The 20,735-nt window shown below is 46.0% G+C and overlaps 1 protein-coding gene across 4 annotated transcripts; it reads left to right on the top strand.

Moving 5' to 3' along the window:
• The first annotated feature begins 1,128 nt into the window (after positions 1 to 1,128).
• Positions 1,129 to 3,890, top strand: LOC142587145 (uncharacterized). Of its 4 annotated transcripts, none has more exons than XM_075698035.1 (4): positions 1,129 to 1,378; positions 2,546 to 2,580; positions 3,383 to 3,457; positions 3,509 to 3,890. In XM_075698035.1, the coding sequence occupies exons 1-4, from the start codon at positions 1,216 to 1,218 to the stop codon at positions 3,557 to 3,559; spliced, it is 324 nt and encodes a 107-aa protein (XP_075554150.1). In that variant the 5' UTR covers positions 1,129 to 1,215; the 3' UTR covers positions 3,560 to 3,890. The 4 variants fall into 4 exon arrangements, 1 of the variants encoding a protein (XP_075554150.1); XR_012829374.1 differs by lacking the exon at positions 1,129 to 1,378 and adding an exon at positions 1,625 to 1,758; XR_012829375.1 differs by lacking the exon at positions 2,546 to 2,580.
• The last annotated feature ends 16,845 nt before the right edge of the window (positions 3,891 to 20,735 follow it).

Here is a 20,735-nt window from a genome sequence, read left to right as displayed (position 1 = left end):
GGACTACACCTACACCGTCCCGCAACATAGAATAAAGAACCAACTTATAAAGCCCAAACACACGGCTGCACGCACACATCACGACACTACAAGCAAGACGCCATGCTGCTACGCTGCTACGGTTGCCGGATACTAGCAAGCGTCTCAGGAGCTGGCAAATTCGGCGCGTAGCAACATGGCGGCGCTCTTGCGGTTCCCGATTTCAATGCATGGGCCCTATGGGTAGCTTGTCCTGTAGAATCAGTATAGTAACTCTATGCTTCCAGGGGTTGGGTGAAGTAAAGCCTCTCCATACACGTTTCCGCCGACCAGGTTAAGTACCGCCAACCTGCCCTCCTCCTCCACGCTCCTCTCCCACTCACCGCCTTAGCTTCCGGCGTCAAGCGGAACTTACGTAGCTGCAGCTTCCTGTACCGAGTTGAAATGACGGTATGTTTTTTAACGTTGTTTACTTTCGCGTCGATGGAGAGGCTTTAATTGCAGCAGCTGCGGTTTAAACTGTGAATGCGATTCCATCCAAGAACCACCGCCTATTATAATCAGCGATCTGCTCGTATTCGTTGCTTCGCGTCAACCTGCGACGGGTTGTGCCACGAGCGACAACGTACAGTGGAATGTAGCGCCTGGGTGCTTGGTGACCACTGCCGTTTTTCGCGCATTTGGAAAACAGCGACCGCGAGCTACTACTTCAGCGGAATACAACGGCTTGTCCCCTTTGCATTCTTCTTATGGTGACTGCCATAGCTCTGCTAAGCACGCGCGGGCGTCTCACCATCGTCTAACAGCCGTCAAAGCGGAAATTCCCGCTGCGCAACTCCAGGAAGCGGAAACGCCGGAACCGGAAATTTTTAAACCGGAAATGACGGAACCAGATTTGGTGTGAGGGGAAAAGGCGGCGCACATGAAGAAAGGAAACTGAGGAGAGGCCCTACCCGTGCCCTGCCCCCATAGAGTTAGTAGAACAACTCTAGAGGAAAAGCTGGGCCGGAAAAGTGGGAACCTCTAGGGCGCCGCCCTGTTGCTACTGGTCAATGTGGCCAGCGCAATTACTATTGAGAGAGCTGAAAGAAAGTACAGGTCACCTTATGCTTTCTCATCTAAAAACGCATACCTGATGGCTTCATGAAGGTGGTACGTTAATATTAAGTTTACAGAAAGCGATCGCTAAGTCCGCGACTTATGTAAATCACGATGTACGCATTCTTGCAATAAAGGATGACGCGAATTTCGGTTTCGAATCTGTTTTTTGGATGCGTAGTAGTTTCGTACAGTTTAGGTTTGACATGCGATCGCGCGTCGACATCGGACGGTATGGCACACACACTCGTGCCTTGTGTGCCACCGAAGCCCCGAAGTGCTCTGGCATATACCTTCACATGTAAGTAAACAAATGTATCTCCTTGTTGAGAATATCACGCGAGTAGGCAGCTCTTGTGGTCCATCACAATCGTTTGAGAAGCGTCACAGTAGAGCTTTTTCTGCATGCGGAGCGGTGTTTTTATTTGCAGGTTTCCCTTCAGTAGGAAATTGCTGGACAGGCGGACCAGCGCACCGGAATTGTACTGGCAAAGCCGCAAGCAACTCAAAGAATCTGTTTAATTGTTGCACTTCGAACAATCATGCTTCTACAAAGGCCACAGCAGACAAACAGCCTGATGCCGAGTATTTCTGTGCCACGAAGTAATCAAGAGGCGAGTGCCTAATGCGGACTAAATCGAGTGCATCGAGACTTAGAACGGCAGAAAGCTCAGCTACTTGGTAAGGATTCATTATGCAAAACAGAGGTGAGGCGTGCAGACAGGACACAAGAGTAGAGAAGTGGGCGGCGCTCGTGTTGTTTGCTTGTAAATACTCTGCTCTTGTGTCCTGTTTGCACGCCTCACCTCCGTTTTGCATAACGAGTTCATCAACCCACATATTAATAGCGTAGGCGTTTTATTAACTGTGCAATATTTTCAGCACTTCCTTGCATGCCATTTCATGTGGAATATCTTTTCTGGTCACAAATTTGTGCAGCGAATCTATTTGCATGATTGACTCCGGGCCTGCGGGAACGTTCACTTGCACTTGATGCTGAGTCTTTTACATGTATCCATAAACTGAAGATATGCACATCAGATCCCTGCGAGCATTTTCAAAATTCAATTATTTCCAGTTTACAATTATTTACAACAGGCACATATGCAATACTGACATAATTCCGAGTACCACTAAGCAGCTGGGACACATTTTTGTTGACCATACTCGCAGGTAAAATAAGAAGATCATGTGGACAGCTACAGCTCATTCTCCTTAAATCAGTGTGTACAAGGGGTATGCAAAAATAATTTTTTTCTCGCGCACCGATTATTTTGCTGTATAAGCAAGAGAACCCACCACGTTAGTGTAACGTATCTTGCACATCACACTAATATGTGCTTTAATTTACCGAGTGAGATGAGTTACTTTTATGGCTCATTCAGTCATATCACACTGCAAGCTGCATTCATCAATCTTCAATTGGATTTTGCAAATGTTTAATGAAACATGTTTCCCTTTTATGCAGATATGCAATGGCAAGCCCTTCCGTGTGTTCCAAAGGTAAAATTTAAGCTCTAAATTAAAAAAAGACATTTTTAGTCAGAAACAAGCAAAAATGGTGAATGCAGAGTATCGAAGCCCAAGGTACAGAAATTATGAGAAGTGTCGAATGATTTTAAGGAAAGAGTCGTATTTGAAAATGCAAGACTCTTTAGTGGAGGTCAAGCAAGTCAATATAGGTAGAATTCTCTGCAAAATTATGCGAGTGAGGGGATGTCAAACAATGGGTCAGGAAATGCGTTGTTTTTCTGCAAAACAAGAGCTGATTGCCATTACATAAGTCATTTTAGCATCATGAGACTGGTGCTTGATAAATTCAGAAATAAACCAAAAAACAAGACAAGCAAAAATAAAAAAACAATTTAATGATGCTCTCTCCACACTGGGATAAATAAAAACAAACACATCACGTCTAATGTGGACATATCAGACGCCTTGTGAAACACTAAAGGAAAAATTCAGTTTCGAGCTATGGAACTTGCCGCATAGATGTGGGGGGCCTTGCACTAATAGTGATAGTTACCACTGCATTTAGAAATTGAAAGCATTCTTGCAGACAAGGATGATTCTTTATATTTTTGGCTACCACTTCAAATGCCTCCACCAAGTGTTACAATGCTGCACGCAGCCATATTAAGGATCTCGCAGCAACACCTGCAGGTAAAAAGCAGAAGCAGTCAAAGTCCTGGTGTGTACTGGACACTATGTTTGAAAATTTTTGGGCAAGAAGAGTGCAAGAAGCAGACATAACTGCATTGATTTCAATAATTTCCCATTTGAATGGCCTTTTCTTTTTGCTTAGACAATGCCTACGCCTAGTCACAGCAGCTCCCTCATACAGACTCCGCAAGCCAAGAGGCCGTGGAGGCAAATGCAGGTAAGAAGCAATAGCACTGGTATCGACATTCATCTAATTTCTTTCGTTTAGGCAGCCAGCACACCTCGAACAGCCACCTTGACTGCGGGTGTGTCACCCTAGTCGCCAAGGAAACATTTGAGGGAAAGCGGCAGGCAATGTGAACAGCCACTTCTCCATGTAAACGATACTCTTTCTCTCGGATGACTCCTACGCCTCGCCACGCCAGCACACTTGTGCACAAAGATGCCGTGGAGGCACGTGCAGGTCAGAGGCAAGAAGCAGTGGCACTGGTGTTGACATTCACCCAATTTCTTTTTCTTACACTGAGGCAGCCAGCACACCTCGAACAGCCATCTTGACTGTGGGTGTGTCAGTAGATTCCTGTTGTACATATGCTCATAATAAACTTCAGTAAACTTGAACTTGATAATAAACTTGAAGGCAAATGGGACATTGATGCATTGTATTTTTGAACATTTATTGTACACATACAATCTATGTTACACTTTGCAGTGCTACAGAGCGTATTTTGAAGCTTCCCCCTATATTTTGCACCTTTAATTACGTATGTGTTGTGTGGCCCTCAATGCAGTTCATGTTGTAGCAGCTGCTTTGTCTGTGTATCGCACATTGGGTTAAGCTCGTGATATCCACATGCTTCTTTCACATATACAAAATAAAGTTCTATGTAGTCCTCAGTGTTACAACAAAAAATGAGAGTAAACAATCCGATCGTGGAATTGTGTTTATTACAGCAATTCCTATGACAGTTATTGACAAGTTGACAACTTGAACTGTTCAATCCGTCCATAGCCTCCTCTATTGTTCAAAAGTAAAGGAGGCTATGATCCGTCATGGCAAGGAATTGTATGTATACATAAAAAAAAAGGGGGGGGTATGTGTGTGTGTTTGTAGTGGGGGGTATAGGATTAGGGTGGTACGAAAAAATGTACCAACACCGTCCTCTAGACCCCTTGCGTTAAGGTACCGTAACAAAACGTATTATGCATAAAGTTCACACAACCAACTCTGATATTACTGCACACGCCAGGCGACGCGAGCTACATTTGTCATGACGCATTCGCGACTGCACCGGATGCCCTCCATATTATTCTCTTTGATCGTGCACAGTGCACCGAGGCAAAAGAAAGTTCATGGGCGCAGGTGCCTTTAAGGTATCTCGACCTTGCGAGGCTCTGCTGCGCGTGCCTGGGGAGCTGTCCGTGCGAACACTCCCTGGCACACACCTGCCTCGGCGGCCCCAACCTACGTACCGTTCTGCTTCGAGCTTTGATCCCCCCACTGTCCCTTGGGTGCCCTGGAGTTCCTGCGCCGCCTGCTTTATTATAATCTTAGGTGCTCTCCTGAGACTTCCGTTTGTAGGTTACATGTGCCCTACCCCAACTGGATCAGTGCTTATAATAATAAAAAAGCCCGATCTATCGTCGCCACGATAGATCGCGAAAGCGGCTTTTGCAAAATACCGCGCCCGTGCGAAGAGAATTACGGAACGCCAACGAGGAATCTGACCACAGCTTCGAGCTCGTAACCTCGTCGAGTGACACTCCTGCAACAGGCGTGACCGCTGAAAACCGCATACCACCGGAAACTTCAACAGGATCATCCCTCGGTTGCATAACTGCCACCTGTACGGCCAACATGGACCACACCCGCACCGTCCAGCAACATAGAATAAAAAACCAACTTATAAAGCCCAAACACACGGCTGCACGCACACATCGCGACAGTACAAGCGAGACGCCATGCTGCTACGCTGCTACTGTTGCCGGATTAAAACTGACTATTGTCACCAAGTCTAGCAAACGTCTCAGGAGCTGGCAACCTCGGCGCGTAGCAACATGGCGGCGCTCTTGCGGTTCCCGATTTCGCTGGCAACCTCGGCGCGTAGCAACATGGCGGCGCTCTTGCGGTTCCCGATTTCAATGCATGGGCCCTATGGGTAGCTTGTCCTCTAGAGTCAGTATAGTAACTCTATGCCTGCCCCCTCCGCGCGCTAGGCGAAAAGTGTGGAGGAAGTGACGTAGTACGTTCTCCTTTTTTGCTGATTTTTTTTATTTCTTTGCTGCAGCGGCCACGCCTTTCGAGCTACAATGGCGGCTTTGTTTTGGTTCTGTGCGCTCACACGTGTTGCTCAGTAGATTTGGTACCGTGGCAAAGGCGCCGTGCGGGCAGATTTGCGTTGGTCTTCGTGTTTTGTTGCGCTGCGTTATCTGAACCGCGCTCTCCCGGATGTTGCTGTGGCCAGGTTGGACAGGAGGAACTAAAATTCGTGAAATGAACGCGCATGCAACGCTGTACGCAATGTACCGCGCCACGGCAATGGCTACGGACGAAGGAATATCCACACGAAATTTTGTCCTTTTTCGCGGAACGTGCTAACGATTGCTTAGTATTGCTGCGGAGCGCGCGGGTCCGAGCAGCACGGTTGCGCGCAGCGTGGTGTGGTTTCGCGAGAAATGTAAACAAGAGAGGAGAGCTGGCCCGATAGGCGTAGCAACGCCATGAGCAACGCCAACTTCCGGCTTCACTTTAGCTTCACAAAGAGTGACGTCAGGGCCTCTCCTTAGTTTCCTTCCTCCGTGGCGGCGCACAACAAAGGTTGTCGCTACTTAAGAAAGCGGCGGTGGTGCGCGGATGCAGGGGCTTTAGTGGAACGAGGCAAATTAGATGTGGATGTTCTCATTTCTTGTCATTCACAAGTTTTTACAAATACAGAAATTTGAGTTAACTGCAAGCGACTCTTCTCTCTGTTCAGCTTTTTTTTTTTCATTTCTCTTTTTGTGAATTTTAAATCGGGGGAAGCGCGCGAAGTGGTTGACTTCGTGTGTCCCCTCACAATTGCCACTCGCTCCGCGATATCACGAGTCAAACCACCCTCGATCATCAGCTTGGGTTGTCGTGCCAAGTATGAATATGGGAAAGATAAGACACGGAAGCTTGATCAGGCGTGCAAGGAGTAGAGGGCGGTCTTCCAAGCATTAGACGAAGATGGCTAAATCGGCGCATCTCATGTCTTGTGCGGCTATGTGGCGTTCTAACACCGGGATTTCCAGTTCTGCGAAGTTTTTCGGGTTTCCTAATGACAACAGGTAAGCACATGTATTTCACTCTTTCTGAGCAGGTATTCATTTTTAATGAGTGAACCAGTTCTGGGCAAGCCTGAGTGAACTGACATAAGAACAGTGTTGCTTGATTGATTCTTCATGACGGCAGCCCATCTGGTGCCTATGAAATACGTGTAATGAAGGGCTTGAGTGCGTGTTCGTTGGGCTATACATCTTGTTCACTCTTTGTCGACATGAACAACCAAGGCTAAAGTTTTACCCGCCGTGGTTGCTCAGTGGCTATGGTGTTGGGCTGCTGAGCACAAGGTCGCGGGATCGAATCCCGGCCACGGCGGCCGCATTTCGATGGGGGCGAAATGCGAAAACACCCGTGTGCTTAGATTTAGGTGCACGTTAAAGAACCGCAGGTGGTCAAAATTTCCGGAGTCCTCCACTACGGCGTGCCTCATAATCAGAAAGTGGTTTTGGCACGTAAAACCCCAAATATTATTATATTATTATTAAGGCTAAAGTTTAAAAAAACACAGCCGTGATGTTTTATCAAATTTCAAGAGCAATGACGGCGAAACGACGCACGCACGTAATTCCTTGTTGCGTTTTGATGCACCCCTGATCATACTGAAGGAGCTTCAAGCCGTGTATTTTCTCCAAATTTTTCTGCAGATTGACACTTCGCGCTGCGTGAAGGTTAGTCTTTTTCCAGTACGACATGTGTGAATAAAAACAAAAATGTGCAGCATTTATTTGTGTTGAGTTTTGGCTGACTGAGAAATCGGCCAGCTTTAGTTGATTCACTTCACAACACACGAACACAATTAACGAATGTTGGAGCCAGAAAGTTATTTTCTTTACGCTAGCGCCCACTATATCAGTGGACTAGTTGAACTGTAGTCGTAAACTTTACCACAAATTGGAATTTCAAAGCGACTACTTTTACGAAATGACAAAGTGTACATTTTAACAGTGAATAGTGGCAGTTAACGATGGTTTCCTATATACTAAATATTTCTCATTATAATTTATTGGCGCTGGTGTGTACGACCGATGTCTCCGTGCTTTAAAAGATGGACAGAAGCTTGCAAGGTAAGCGCGGCACATAAAAAAGCGCAATACGGCACACTTCAGCGGGTCCTGCTCCGAAATTTGGCGAATGTCGCCGAGTGGCCAGCGGGCCTACAAGAGAGCACGAACACATCCAGCTTGCATGCGAAGGGAGAAAGGAGGGTTTCCGCGGCAACCCTCCTCCTCCCGGCTGCGCGCCCTCTCCGTCCACCTTCTGACCTCGCTAGTGACGTCATGAAAGCATTGTTTTGTTTGTTAATTATTTCCAGTTGGATATCCAGCAGCCGCCAATGGTGGAAGCGGCGCTGCCGCAGTGTATCAGATTTCGACCGAGCGTACCAAGGGAGAATAAGGAGTTTCCTCACCCTGCTTCACCAACCAAAATGCCACCGACCTCTGAGGGCTCATGCGCTTCACGTCACGGAAGGATTCTCATCGCGTAATGGGGATAATAGTTCGATGCGGATGGATCAAGGGCTAAAGAGCGATAAGGGCTTATAATGGTCGAAGCAATTCTGTTTAGGTTAATAAGCACCGATTAGAGTAGCTAAAGGTCGGATCAAGGCCGATAAGGTTGTTAAGGACCGATAAAAGTTGATAAGGGTCGGATCATGCCCGATAAGGTTGATAAGGACAGATAAGGCTTGATAAGATTCGGGTCAAATTAGTTTGTACTGTTCGCATAAAGTTTCATAGCATTGATGATCTCACCGGGCTGCGTGGCACAATGCTTGTACATACTTTGGCACTCCCAGAGCACTCTCTGCGTGAATTTTTTCAAAGATTCCCATTCATGTTGCGGTGTACGACACTCGAAGAATGTTTGTACCCCAGTGGTTGTGCGTCTCGACGCGATCAGGCTCATCGCATTCTCCTACTAACTTAGGTTCACGTTTTCAAATGAAAAGATCTCAGACAGTATTTCTTCTATTTTAAATTCTTTATTAGCGCGACCTAGGTTCACGTTTGTAGCATATTTATGTTTTCAGATGACAAGACCTCAGACGCTATTTCTTCTATATTAAATTCTTTGGTAGCGTGACCTGCAGTGACCGGCCCAACTGTGCGTGACCTGCGTGTGTTCAGCTTTATTCGTTCAAACTTCACATCTTGTTTTCTTTCCTCTTTCCTCCGCCTCTTGCTATTTTCCATTTCTATGTTTCTGTCTCGTCCTTCCTGAAGAGTAGGCAGGCGTTGTGCCCCTCCCGGTGGCCATGGAGTTGCCAGCCTGCTCCTCGCTTTCACTGTGCTGTCAAATTTATATATATTATCAAATCAAATACTACTACTACTACTACTACTACTACTACTACTACTACTACTACTACTACTACTACTACTACTACTACTACTACTACTACTACTGCTACTACTACTACTACTACTAAAAATAATAATAATAATAACAATATTAATAATATTTTATGTTGACAATATCGACAACAGATATTCATGACTGCGTAAGCTCCGTGCAGTATTTTGGTCGTAGTTGCAGTGAGGTACTGTCACAAGCAAAGGGCTCGAGGCCGTCATCTAGGTAGAGAGGCCTAGGTCTCAAATCTGCTGTGCACAAATAAAGTTTATCCCTCCTCCTCCACAGGCGCCGCAAAATTCGTAGCCTGGCAATATTTAGCCTGAAATCGAGTGACACAACACGCGTGGGCATACTGGTCATATGCAACGTATGTCCCAATTTCGCTCTGCACAGCTACTCCTGAAGCGAACATAATGATAATAGTAAATTATTATTTTTTGTAGCTGCCATGGTCTGACAAATTTTTGCTCACTGTAGCACATATCTCTGCCTTTCATATTACGATTGCACCATAGTCAGAGGCAAAGACATGTACATCTATAATATTCTTACGCTGAAATATTTTTATCCGCCGTACACAAATGCAAATGTTCATTCAAGTTAAAAATATTTACTATGATACAATTATGACCGAATCTGCGCGAAGTAGGCTTCTATACGAAAGTTTTGTTTATACAATCTATACAAGTTTATCATGAGCCTCGTTTTTTCGGAGTCTGCAGCACGTGTTTAACGCTTTTCCTTGTTTGACTTTTCGTATTCATAAACGCGCTCTGATTTCGCTGCGTCCCTCCCCCTGCGCTTGCACCGTCCTCCAACAGTGCCGAATCTCATCGGGGCACTTTCCCACGGGAATGGTGCCGGTCACCGGAGTCCTGCATGCGTCTCGCGTTGTTCGGTGTTGCCATTTCGCTGCGCAGTTTTCTTCCTGGATCACGTGTCGTCTAGACAGCACGGCGGTGCAGGCATTAAATTTCCTGCAAAAGCTGGCCATGAAACCAGAGGCGCTCGCGAGTGCGACTCTTCCCGAGCGCTTGTCATGTGCCCTTGAGCATAGCGTGTTGAAGCCTGCAAGGCGTGAGTGCAACAGACGCACGAGCTAATTACTGAATGCGGAGACTGGGAGCAGTGGCGGGCAGTATCGGCGGCACATGTATCTTAGATACTACTTTAGATACTCTTTGGCTATCTTGTATCTGTGTCATAATACGTCTGGCAGGACGTGTATCAGTATCTGTATTTCCTATACATCAAAGAATGTGTCGTGTATCTTAGGATACAAGGTACTGGCTATCGCAACGTCACCGTGCGAAACAATAAATGTTGGCTGAACTCCACTTCTCAAGCTGATACTGCTGCCCTTAAGCCACCTGAATAAAAATTTGGAGGACGGTTAAGCTTCGCCTTTAAGACTGGAACGCGATATCATTCAAGGATCCCTTACTGCTTACCCTTACTGCCTTACCACCGTACCACCTTACCATAGTACTGTGCTGCGTACGCCAGTGTGTGCGGCGTCTTTCGCGCAAATTCTGATACCGCTGTAGTGTCGTTGTTGAAGTTTCTCTTGCGTGGTAATTTGTTACGAATTCTGAAGAATGCAAGAATGTGGTTGCCTCGCGTCCAGTGGCTTTCACACATCAGCGATTTGGAGGGGCTCGTGGATGTAAGTTTGACTGTTGCGAAACAAAGCGTGTATGGCGCTGCTGCCGGATGACTTATGCATGAGGCAGCTATTTTGTGTACGTGATTGTTGCTCGCAAGCACAAAAGGCAACTTTTTGGACTACGTTACATGATGAGAATTCGGCGAAATATGAATAAGCTGCGAAATCTGCCTATTACGGACAGACTAGCGCTTGCTTATACGTTATGAAAAATTGATCAGCTCGATTTTTATAGTCAACGTGCTCCAAACACAAGAACGCTACTTTTTTAGACTCAGAGTGCCAAAATTAGGCAAACAATGCTAAGAAATTAAGTGTTATTGAATGCGTCAACTCGGGACCAAACAAACCATGTCCTGACCGCGTTACATTTAGGATCAGTGTTAGTGCGTTCTAACGATTCCGTCAACGTTGCTTATATATAGACCTACTCACGGAAATAACTGAGCTAGCACTTGCTCTCTGAAATAGTCGTGACCAAAGGGCGTAAATTATTGTTCACTTCAAAGCATTACAAGCCTTTCGTTCGCCTGCTTCAACACATTTGTGCGACCCTTCTGTGGCAAAACAAAAAACGAATCATTTACACCTCTGGCCCGCTAACAAGGCATAGAATATTGCGCCCAGACGCAACAAATGCCGAGTATACCAGGCAAAAATGCAAGCGGGAAGTATACCGACAGAATACGCCGAATTTACTAGCCACTACGCACGCCCCGCGAAGCAAACGGGCAAACTGCGAAGGCGCGCGTGAATAGCGGTAGTGTGAATAGCCCCGGTATCCTGCGATGCCTTGTGCCACTACAATACGTATGAAACGTGTAAGAAAAATCATAAAAGGATTGCATGTTAATGAATATGTCACTAACCCTTTACGCCAGGAGATTAGTATAGGATAAGAAAGGTCATTGCAGCTTTATGTGCTCTCTGTATGCACGATACGTCACAAGAAATCCCGCTACCAGCGTTGTTGCTGCTGTACGTCTGTCCGATGAACCGCTATTGTGTAAATGGTAATACGTTTACGGAGAAGATAAAATTCCACAGCGGTATTTGCGCCATCGTGCAGAGGCTTCTCATTGACGTTCTTGTAATTAGATGGCCAGCCGCTAGCTGGTCGGCAAGCAGCGCAGCGACTCCCATCAACTACAAAAGCGACAAGCAAAAATCAGTGAGGGCGCAGCGTTAAAGAACTTTCAAGCTAAGCAGCTAAAGGAAACCAAATAAATTATTTCGGAGTGAAATATTATGCTTTGATCGGGAAACAAAAAAAAAGTTTTGAGGTAATAACAGACATTTTATTCAAATGAAATAACGTTGGTCGGAGTTAAAAATTTGCAAGCAAGCATTTTTGTGCATACGCGTTTGCTGCTAGATTACATAGATGTATAATAAGAAATTTGGGAATGTACGGAAAGTATATCGCGTCGGGTACAATAGTTGCGGTAACATCTTGTATCTGTATCTCAAATACTTGTTGCCCGGGCATCTCGTATCGTATCATGATACAATTGCAAAGTATTTTTCTCAGCCTTGACTGGGAATGCATCTTGTATACGAACTCATACGCTGTAGCTTCGGAGTTCACTCTTTGATTCCGCTGCATTTTACGCTCCACAAGATTACAGGGCCAAAAAATGAAAAGGGGAAAGGAAGAAAGAAAATGGCAGATTCCAACTGTATGCAGCCGCGAGGGAGTATTTTACTGCGATGAGCAGTGAACGTGGATAAATTGTTTTTCCCTCGCTTCATTTCTCTCTCTCTTCTTCTGCACGGGCTTCGGTTCCACTCTGGCGTTTGCGCAGCTCTTCGTAAACAAATCTGTGTCGATCCATTCAACGCTTCTTTTTGCATGAGCTTTCCCATTACATGTCCTTCTTGCAGGTCATTTTTTGGGCCTAATTAGGCCAAGTATGACTTTCTCACATCCTTAACAATTTATAGTTCATATCTTCAGACGTTCGACTCTCTCGCTCCCAATCGTCATCTCCGTACTTCTGCCCATTTGCCTATGACGACCACTCAAAGTTATCGAAATGAATGTGACGTTGCGTTAGTTACGTTAGACAAACATGGTTTCGTATGACTGGCGTCCTTATCGCAGTAATCGAAAGCATGCAGTAACATAACTACGCGGATGCAGAAGAAACGCTTCTTCGATGTAGTTTCTCATGCGCCCTTCTGCATTTCGGGGTGCTTGAGATGTGATGGAGTCGTTATGCTCAACAGTGAGGTCGAGTTGTTTTAAGTAATCACGTCTTGTTTCACGGTTCAAATAGTTTAATATTATAGTTTGGTGTATGTAAGCTTGTGCACACCTTGAGTAGATTGAAGCACCAGAACATGAGACTTTTTTTTTCATCACCTTTGAGCTAATTCACCTGATGTGATTACTGGTATTGGTGGCTTCGGCGATCCGATGCTCTTATAGCTTTGGTATACAATTTAGAATGTCAAATGTCATTTCTTCTGCATAACCGCACGAAGACCAGACAGTGAAGCCAAATAAAGCAATAGGGCAACTTAAATGTCATGTTTAATTAAAATATAGACATAATCAGGTAAATGGATATGAAAGTGGGCGAAAAGATAACTTGCCGCAGGGCTGCCAGAACGAGGGCCTCGAATTAGGCAGTCTTGGTGCCATGATGTAGTATACGAAGGTTTATTGACCAGCTGTCTGTTCTTAAGATCTCGTATACTACGTGACACCTGCGGTTGAAAGGGCGCTCACGTCCGCCGCCTTGACCGTGAGCGTCCCTGCAGCTAAATACTCAAGGAAATGGCCGGAAGAATGGTACAGCGGTAGCTGATTGGTAAAGCACCGCGCGCGTGAAGAGGAAAATGTTGGTTCGGTACCTAGCTGTGGCAAGTTATCTTTTCGTACACATTCACTTTCTTTCACCTGATTACATCTACTTTTGAATTATTCCTTACAATTAAGTTCCCAATGTCTTGCTGGTTTTATTGTCGGTCACTTTGTATAATGGCAATTAAAGAAAATCGAGCCCCTCGGATACCTCTACTCTTGTCGCTCCTTTCCTCTGCTTGGGGGCGCACTTGGCGGCTCAAAGCAAAGCCATGCAACACCTTGATGACATTCTTATAGGTTATCTCTTCAGTCTATAAGCAAGCCAATACGGTGACTATCTCAGAACGTCGCAATATTTACGCCAAACTGCTGACTCAGCGGGTTTGCTTCTCCCAACCCCTTCCTCATACTTCCCACTTCGATTTTCTTTTCTCAGCTCAAACGTCAAAATTTATCCTTTAACAAAAACGAAAAACGAATATTTTTGCAAGCTTCCATTGCCTGCCATGGTAGCCCAGAGGCCATGGCATTGCGCTGCGATCTAGTCCGCGGCGGAAGGCAGAAACGCCCGTGTACCGTACTTTGGGTGCTCGTAAAAGAACCCCGTGCAGGTGGTCAAAATTAATCCGGAGCCCCCCACTACGGCGTGCCTCATAATCCGATCGTTGCTTTAGCGAGTCATCAGCATCAACATCAACATGAGCCTAGTTACGCCCACTGCAGTGCAAAGGCCTCTCCCATACTTCTCCAACTACCCCGGTCATGTACTAATTGTGGCCATGTTGTTCCTGCAAACTTCTTAATCTCATCCGCCCACCTAACTTTCTGCCGCCCCCTGCTACGCTTCCATTTCCTTGGAATCCAGTCCGTAACCCTTAATGACCATCGGTTATCTTCCCTCCTCATTACATGTCCTGCCCATGCCCCCCCCCCATTTCTTTTTCTTAATTTCAACTAAGATGTCATTACCTGCCGTTTGTTCCCTCACCCAATCTGCTCTTTTCTTATCCCTTAACGTTACACCTATCATTCTTATTTCCATAGCTCGTTGCATTGTCCTCAATTTAAGTAGAACCTTTTTCGTAAGCCTCCAGGTTTCTGCCCCGTACGTGAGTACTGGTAAGACACAGCTGTTATACACTTTTCTCTTGCGGGATAATGGCAACCTGCTGTTCATGATCTGAGAATGCCTGCCAAACGCACCCCAGCCCATTCTTACTCTTCTGATTATTTCCGTCTCATGATCCGGATCCGTGGTCACCACCTGTCCTAAGTAGATGTATTCCCTTACTACTTCCAGTGCCTCGCTACCTATCGTAAACTGCTGTTCTCTTCCGAGACTGTTAAACATTACTTTAGTTTTCTGCAGATTAATTTTTAGACCCACCCTTCCGCTTTGCCTCTCCAGTTCAGTGAGCATGCATTGCAGTTGGTCCCCTGATTTACAAAGCAAGACAATACATCAGCGGATCGAAAGTTACTAAGGTATTCTCCATTAACTCTTATCCCCAATTCTTCCCAATACAGGTCTCTGAATACGTCCTGTAAACACGCTGTGAATAGCAATGGAGAGATCGTATCTCCCTGCCTGATGCCTTTCTTTATTGGGATTTTGTTGCTTTCTTTATGGAGGACTACGGTGGCTGTGCAGCCGCTATAGATATCTTTCAGTATTTGTACATACGGCTCGTCTACACCCTGATTCCGCAATGCCTCCATGATTGCTGAGGTTTCGACAGAATCAAACGCTTTCGCGTAATCAATGAGAGCTATATATAAAGGTTGGTTATATTCCGCACATTTTTCTATCACCTGATTGATAGTGTGAATATGGTCTATTGTTGAGTTGCCTTTACGGAATCCTGCCTGGTCCTCTGATTGGCAGAAACCTAAGGTGTTGCTGATTCCATTTGCGATTACCTTAGTAAATACTTTGTAGGCAACGGACAGTAAGCTGATCGGTCTATAATTTGTCAAGTCTTTGGCGTCCCCTTTCTTATGGATTACGATTATGTTAGCGTTTTTCCAATATTGTGGTACGCTCGAATTCATGAGGCATTGCGTATACAGGGTGACCAGTTTCTCTAGAACAATCTGCCCACCATCCTTCAACAAATCTGCTGTTACCTGATCCTCCCCAGCTGCCTTCCTGCTTTGCATAGCTCCCAAGGCTTTCTTTACTTCTTCCGGCGTTACCTGTGGGATTTCGAATTACTCTAGACTATTCTCCTTTCCATTATCGTCGTGGGTGCCACTGGTACTGTATAAATCACTATAGGACTCCTCAGCCACTCGAACTATCTCATTCATATTAGTAATGATATTGCCGGCTTTGTCTCTTAACGCGTACATCTGATCCTTGCCAACTCCTAGTTTCTTCTTCACTGCTTTTAGGCTTCCTCCGTTCCTGAGAGCATGTTCAATTCTATCCATATTATACTTCCTTATGTCCGCTGTCTTACGCTTATTGATTAACTTCGAAAGTTCTGCCAGTTCTGTTCTAGGTGTAGGGTTAGAGGTTTTCATACATCGGCGTTTCTTGATCAGATCTTTCGTCTCCTGCGATAGCTTACTGGTATCCTGTCTAACGGAGTTACCACCGACTTCTATTGCACACTCCTTAACGATTCCCACAAGATTGTCGTTCATTTCTTCAACACTAAGGTCCTCTTCCTCAGTTAAAACAGAATACCTGTTCTATAGCTTGATCTGGAATTCCTCTATTTTCCCTCTTACCGCTAACTCATTGATCGGCTTCTTATGTACCAGTTTCTTCCGTTCCCTCCTGAGGTCTAGGATAATTCGTATTAGCGCTTTAGGGAGTAAAACCCCATAATATTTTAGATTTCATTCACCCCCCCCCCCCCCCCCCGCGAAGTTCAAGAAACATGCAGTCACCATGCACCCCTATCCCTGTTTTTGGCGTTATCGCTCCGCTAGCTCGCTTGCCTGAGAAATGCGCTGTCTGCCCACTGGCTTTCTGACGCAAGTGCCAACAGCTTGCAAGGCTCATCTGTGGACGGGTGGGGCGTTTATCTCATGCGGCAGAGCGCGATTGCGCCGGCTCCTTACGTTCGTTATCACGTCCCCTTCTTATCGGGCCTGCTTTCTAGTCACTACTCGGAAGCATGGGCTATCGCCTTCCCCCGGCCACCAAGATTTCAGCATGGATGGGTGAGTAGGGATAAAATTACTTCTCGATTGTATAATAAGCGGCGGATAGAAAAAAATGTCGTAGTTTCGCCAGAAAAGCGAAGCATCGATTGCGATAGTAAGTTAGTGGACAACTATACAAAGTAAGGATAGTAGTTTTATCGGCCGTATAAACTTATAAACGTAGGCATACTAACTAGATTACCAAGCATGGTGTCACGCGCCCGCAAGCAAACAAGAACACATGTCACTCGATGGCCGCGGATACCCACTGTCAAAACGCTGTAGTGAAGAAGCGCGGCAGCAGCAGCGAGCGAACTGACCTTCGTGCTGCGTCTCGCATCAACGCGAATTAAGCCGCGAAAACACAACGCGCGGCAGACTGTGTCCCCGTCGTAGACGGCTTTCACGATACAGCCGCCCGAGCCCGCCCGGCCGCCCATGCCGCCAGGAGTAGGAACATCCTGCTTAGGAATAATAGCGGAAGCTGGATGCCTGCCTCTCGACACTCTGTCTTGCGAAGACACGTCCTTCATGCGACGACCCACTCTTTAAGGCATACTGCAAGAACTCGCCTTAGGTCTATCCTTAGGTATACTCCGTCGGAAGCCTCTCGTCGCAGATTATGCTACGAAATATTCCACCCTGTACACTGCCGCTCCTTCAAGTTTTGCCACGTATACCTGAAATTAGTGCAAGAAACAAAATGCCTCAAGTAGCAACCAACCAAATTGCTCTGAAATACATTTACAAAGAGTACTCAAACATGACTAACATTTTCATGGATGACTCTACATCTCTTCTGCGCTCTTCGAGCTAGGATAGCGATTCTCGTTCCACCTTAAGAGAGTGACGTCACCAATGTCAGTCGAGCTCTATGGCCTTAAAGAGATCCTCTGTTGCTTCGGCAGCCATCAAGATTCTGAGTCATACTGACAGATTAAGGAGCATCCCTACAAAATATATGCCAAACAAATACTGTAACAACCAACCTGCGTCCTATAACGTTGCCTATCTTTACCAGAAGGCCAACGTTGCTAAGCACTGAATCGCTGTCACTTCGATGTGGCCCCTGCGGTATTTCGGCAAACTAAGAAACTGATGAGGCTGTCCGAAAGAGACTTCATTATAGAAATTCTAGACGAATTTTTTTACAAAATTCGACGCTTTCAACAAGGGACAAATGAAATGCCTATGACGAAAGGATCGCCTCTGGAGTCTGCCGCTTCACCAGGACAACTTCGAGCGATCGGTTGACATCTGAGTAATATGAAGAATTACATGGCTACTTCTTCGTCTGCACGTGAACCCTTATTCCTCGGCTCGACTCTCACTGAACGTAGTATATTCCCGAAAAACTGTCTATGTCTAGCGAACCACCGAATACTACTGTGGAGATCACGATAATTTAGAGAACATGGGACACATGTTACTTTAATGCCCCTTGCATCGCGACGCGAGAATCTGCTTTTAGTGTCACCTGGAGAAATTATTTGTCACGCGCCGCTCACATTAAAGGGTTTCCAAGATCCTATACACTTCTCTTACAAACAGTGGCCGGCCAATCATTCATTACTCAATTGCCTTTCAGAACCGGCCTTCTCAGAAATGTTTAAGCAAAGTTCGCTCCGTGATATCGAAAGGCCTAAATTCGAAAGCCGCCATTGTTTCACTTGTAGATATCCTTATCAGGTTTATCCGAAATTTTTTGTTTTACTTTTTTTCCACTACCCTCATAAATATTGCAATACCCTTAGGCTTAGCAGCATGCCGCCAAGACTATCTTGCTGTCTAACAATAAAGAGTTTCTATCTGTGTTTCTTTATAATACTCCCACGCATTCATTGCATCACTTTTTGTCGGTGACCCTTTTTCACCGGATTGTCACTGTTATCGCCAATACGTGCCCACTGCATCCGAAATTTCTTTAATCTCGCCAATTTTATAGCGATGGCGTCCCATCTAAAGAGATCGCGCACGAAGCTAATACCAGCTGTTGCAGACGTTCCCGAATGTACGCGAGCGCCAGCCATTACTCTGAAATGTGCGGGGACGCATGTATAATGACGGACGATACTTAAACCAATAGTTCAGGGGCTACGACAGAAGATCATGCTCGCCACGAACATTGCGATTCGAGCGTTGCTCGAATCTTGGGGCACAAGGTCGCCCAATCAAGAGTTACATTCTTAGGTCACACATTTAGATATTTGTGAAGCTTGATGCGATTGATATTAGGTGGCCTTATACGTAATTCAATTTACGCTTCCGGACTCCTATTCGCAACACAGCTTCTGTTCTTCTGCTAAGTTCAGCTCCAATGCGAAGACCTTTCCAGACATGCACGGAAATTTGCCCGATCTTTATTCTCAAAAATTTATCAAAGATATTTATCAAAGATTGGATCCCCTCTTTAAATGTTATCTCACACTACAGTGTACAGTAACGTCCAATAAACTGAGAGTTCTCCTTTCCTAGAATTCGTCCATTTGTCTCAGAATTTGGCAGTACTCTGTCCCAGCAAGGTTTCATTGGTCTTGAGCTTGGGCGTAGTCTTTCCCAGAAGTTGTTAACTGGTCTCGGACTCGGAAGCAATCTACTCCACGTCAATACGACAACAATCCTTCATTCTGGTAGGTTCTGGTGGACCTCTCCCACCTTCGTTCGTTCCCGCAGACATAGAGTTTCGTGTGAACCACAACTGGGCTACGCGGGTGTTGTTGTTTGTTCTCATAACACGTAGCCGTACGCAGGGTCTTCGGGTTCAAACTTGGGATCCCTTGTGTATAAACAGTCGAACACCACCACAACGCGCATTTCTGAAAATCCGCTTCTTCCGCATCCCGCTAACTTAAACACCATCGCTTTGAGTTGATGACTCCGCAGAAATATGTCCTGCAGACCGCTGGATGGTGAACGCCTTTCCTACGACCAAGCACGCTCTGGCTCTTTGAAACCATGCGCCAAGCCGTATGAATGCGCAAGTACGGTGCGTGGAAAGTGTTCTGGCTGTTCCGCAAGTCAAACCACCGACTCTGGTTGCCTGCCGTCGGCGCCCGCAGTCGCCAGGCCGCTCGTTCTTTCTGCCCGCCGAGCACTGTTTACGTCGGCCGCATTGTTTACGTTCACTCGTTGGGCACCAGCTTGTTCGGCGTGTTACGTTGGGCTTGACACACACTTTTGGCGACGTTTCTGAGCCTTGGCTGCCACTACAGCGTGACATCTAATAGAGGTGCTTCATGTGCGAAATCGCTCATTTACATGGAGGGAAAGCCAAGCTGGTAGGGATAAACTTTAGCCGCAAATAAACACCCTAACAAGAGTACGACTATCGCATGCATCGAAGAAATTGTCGAAGCCAGCAATCAGTCTTTTTTCTCGGATTCTTCCCCACCTTCCTCGACGACTCAAATTGTCGAACCAACTTTTGATATTAATCCAGGCATCCCAAGCGTAAACACTAACAGCTTCAAAGTGTAGAGCGCGAAGGCTGCTTTTCGTCACAATCAAACATTCGACAAACATAAATTGCTAAGCATCGCATAATAACCGAAAAAGACGCGTCACCACCGCGCAATGTGTTCACTGTCGAACATTAAGGACCTTTCAGGCCACCTCGCACAGTGGAGTCTGAGATTGCAGGAATTCGACACCACGGTGGTCAAGACCGGACTGAAAAACTCTGATGCCGATTGCTTGTCCCCCGTAGCGATGGACACGCCGTCGCAAAAGCCAATGGAAGGCGACACAATAAGCGCAGGTAACTTCACTGAAGGGCAGCGAGCAGACCCAGAACTAATAAGCCTCGAGTAGCTGGATGGCAAAGCCTTTTTCACTCCTAAAGAAGGTTAAAGCATGGATTATCTTCGTTTTTCTTGCATAGCGGCGTCTTCGCAAAAAGAAAAAAGAATCAGAAAAAAAGCTCACCAATCCGCGCCAACTACATTCTTACTGTGCCTTCAGCGCTACAGCCAGAGGTTCTTTACACTGTACATGAAAATGACAGCTGGGCACCCCGGGTTCTCCCGTACACTGGGAAGGTACAGGGTAAATATTACTGGCTGCTCCTGATCGCCAACGTCGGCCATTACGTCAAAACGTGCGGAGACTGTCAATAACTCAAGATGCCGCCGAAATGTACCGCGGGATTTTTAAAGGCCACTGAACCTCCCTCATGGCCTTCCCATCAGATTTGGATGGGC

Source organism: Dermacentor variabilis, chromosome 1 (genome assembly GCF_050947875.1).
Source record: "Dermacentor variabilis isolate Ectoservices chromosome 1, ASM5094787v1, whole genome shotgun sequence".
In the NCBI taxonomy this organism is placed as follows: Eukaryota; Metazoa; Arthropoda; class Arachnida; order Ixodida; family Ixodidae; genus Dermacentor; species Dermacentor variabilis.
This window is presented reverse-complemented; position numbering and strand designations above follow the sequence as displayed.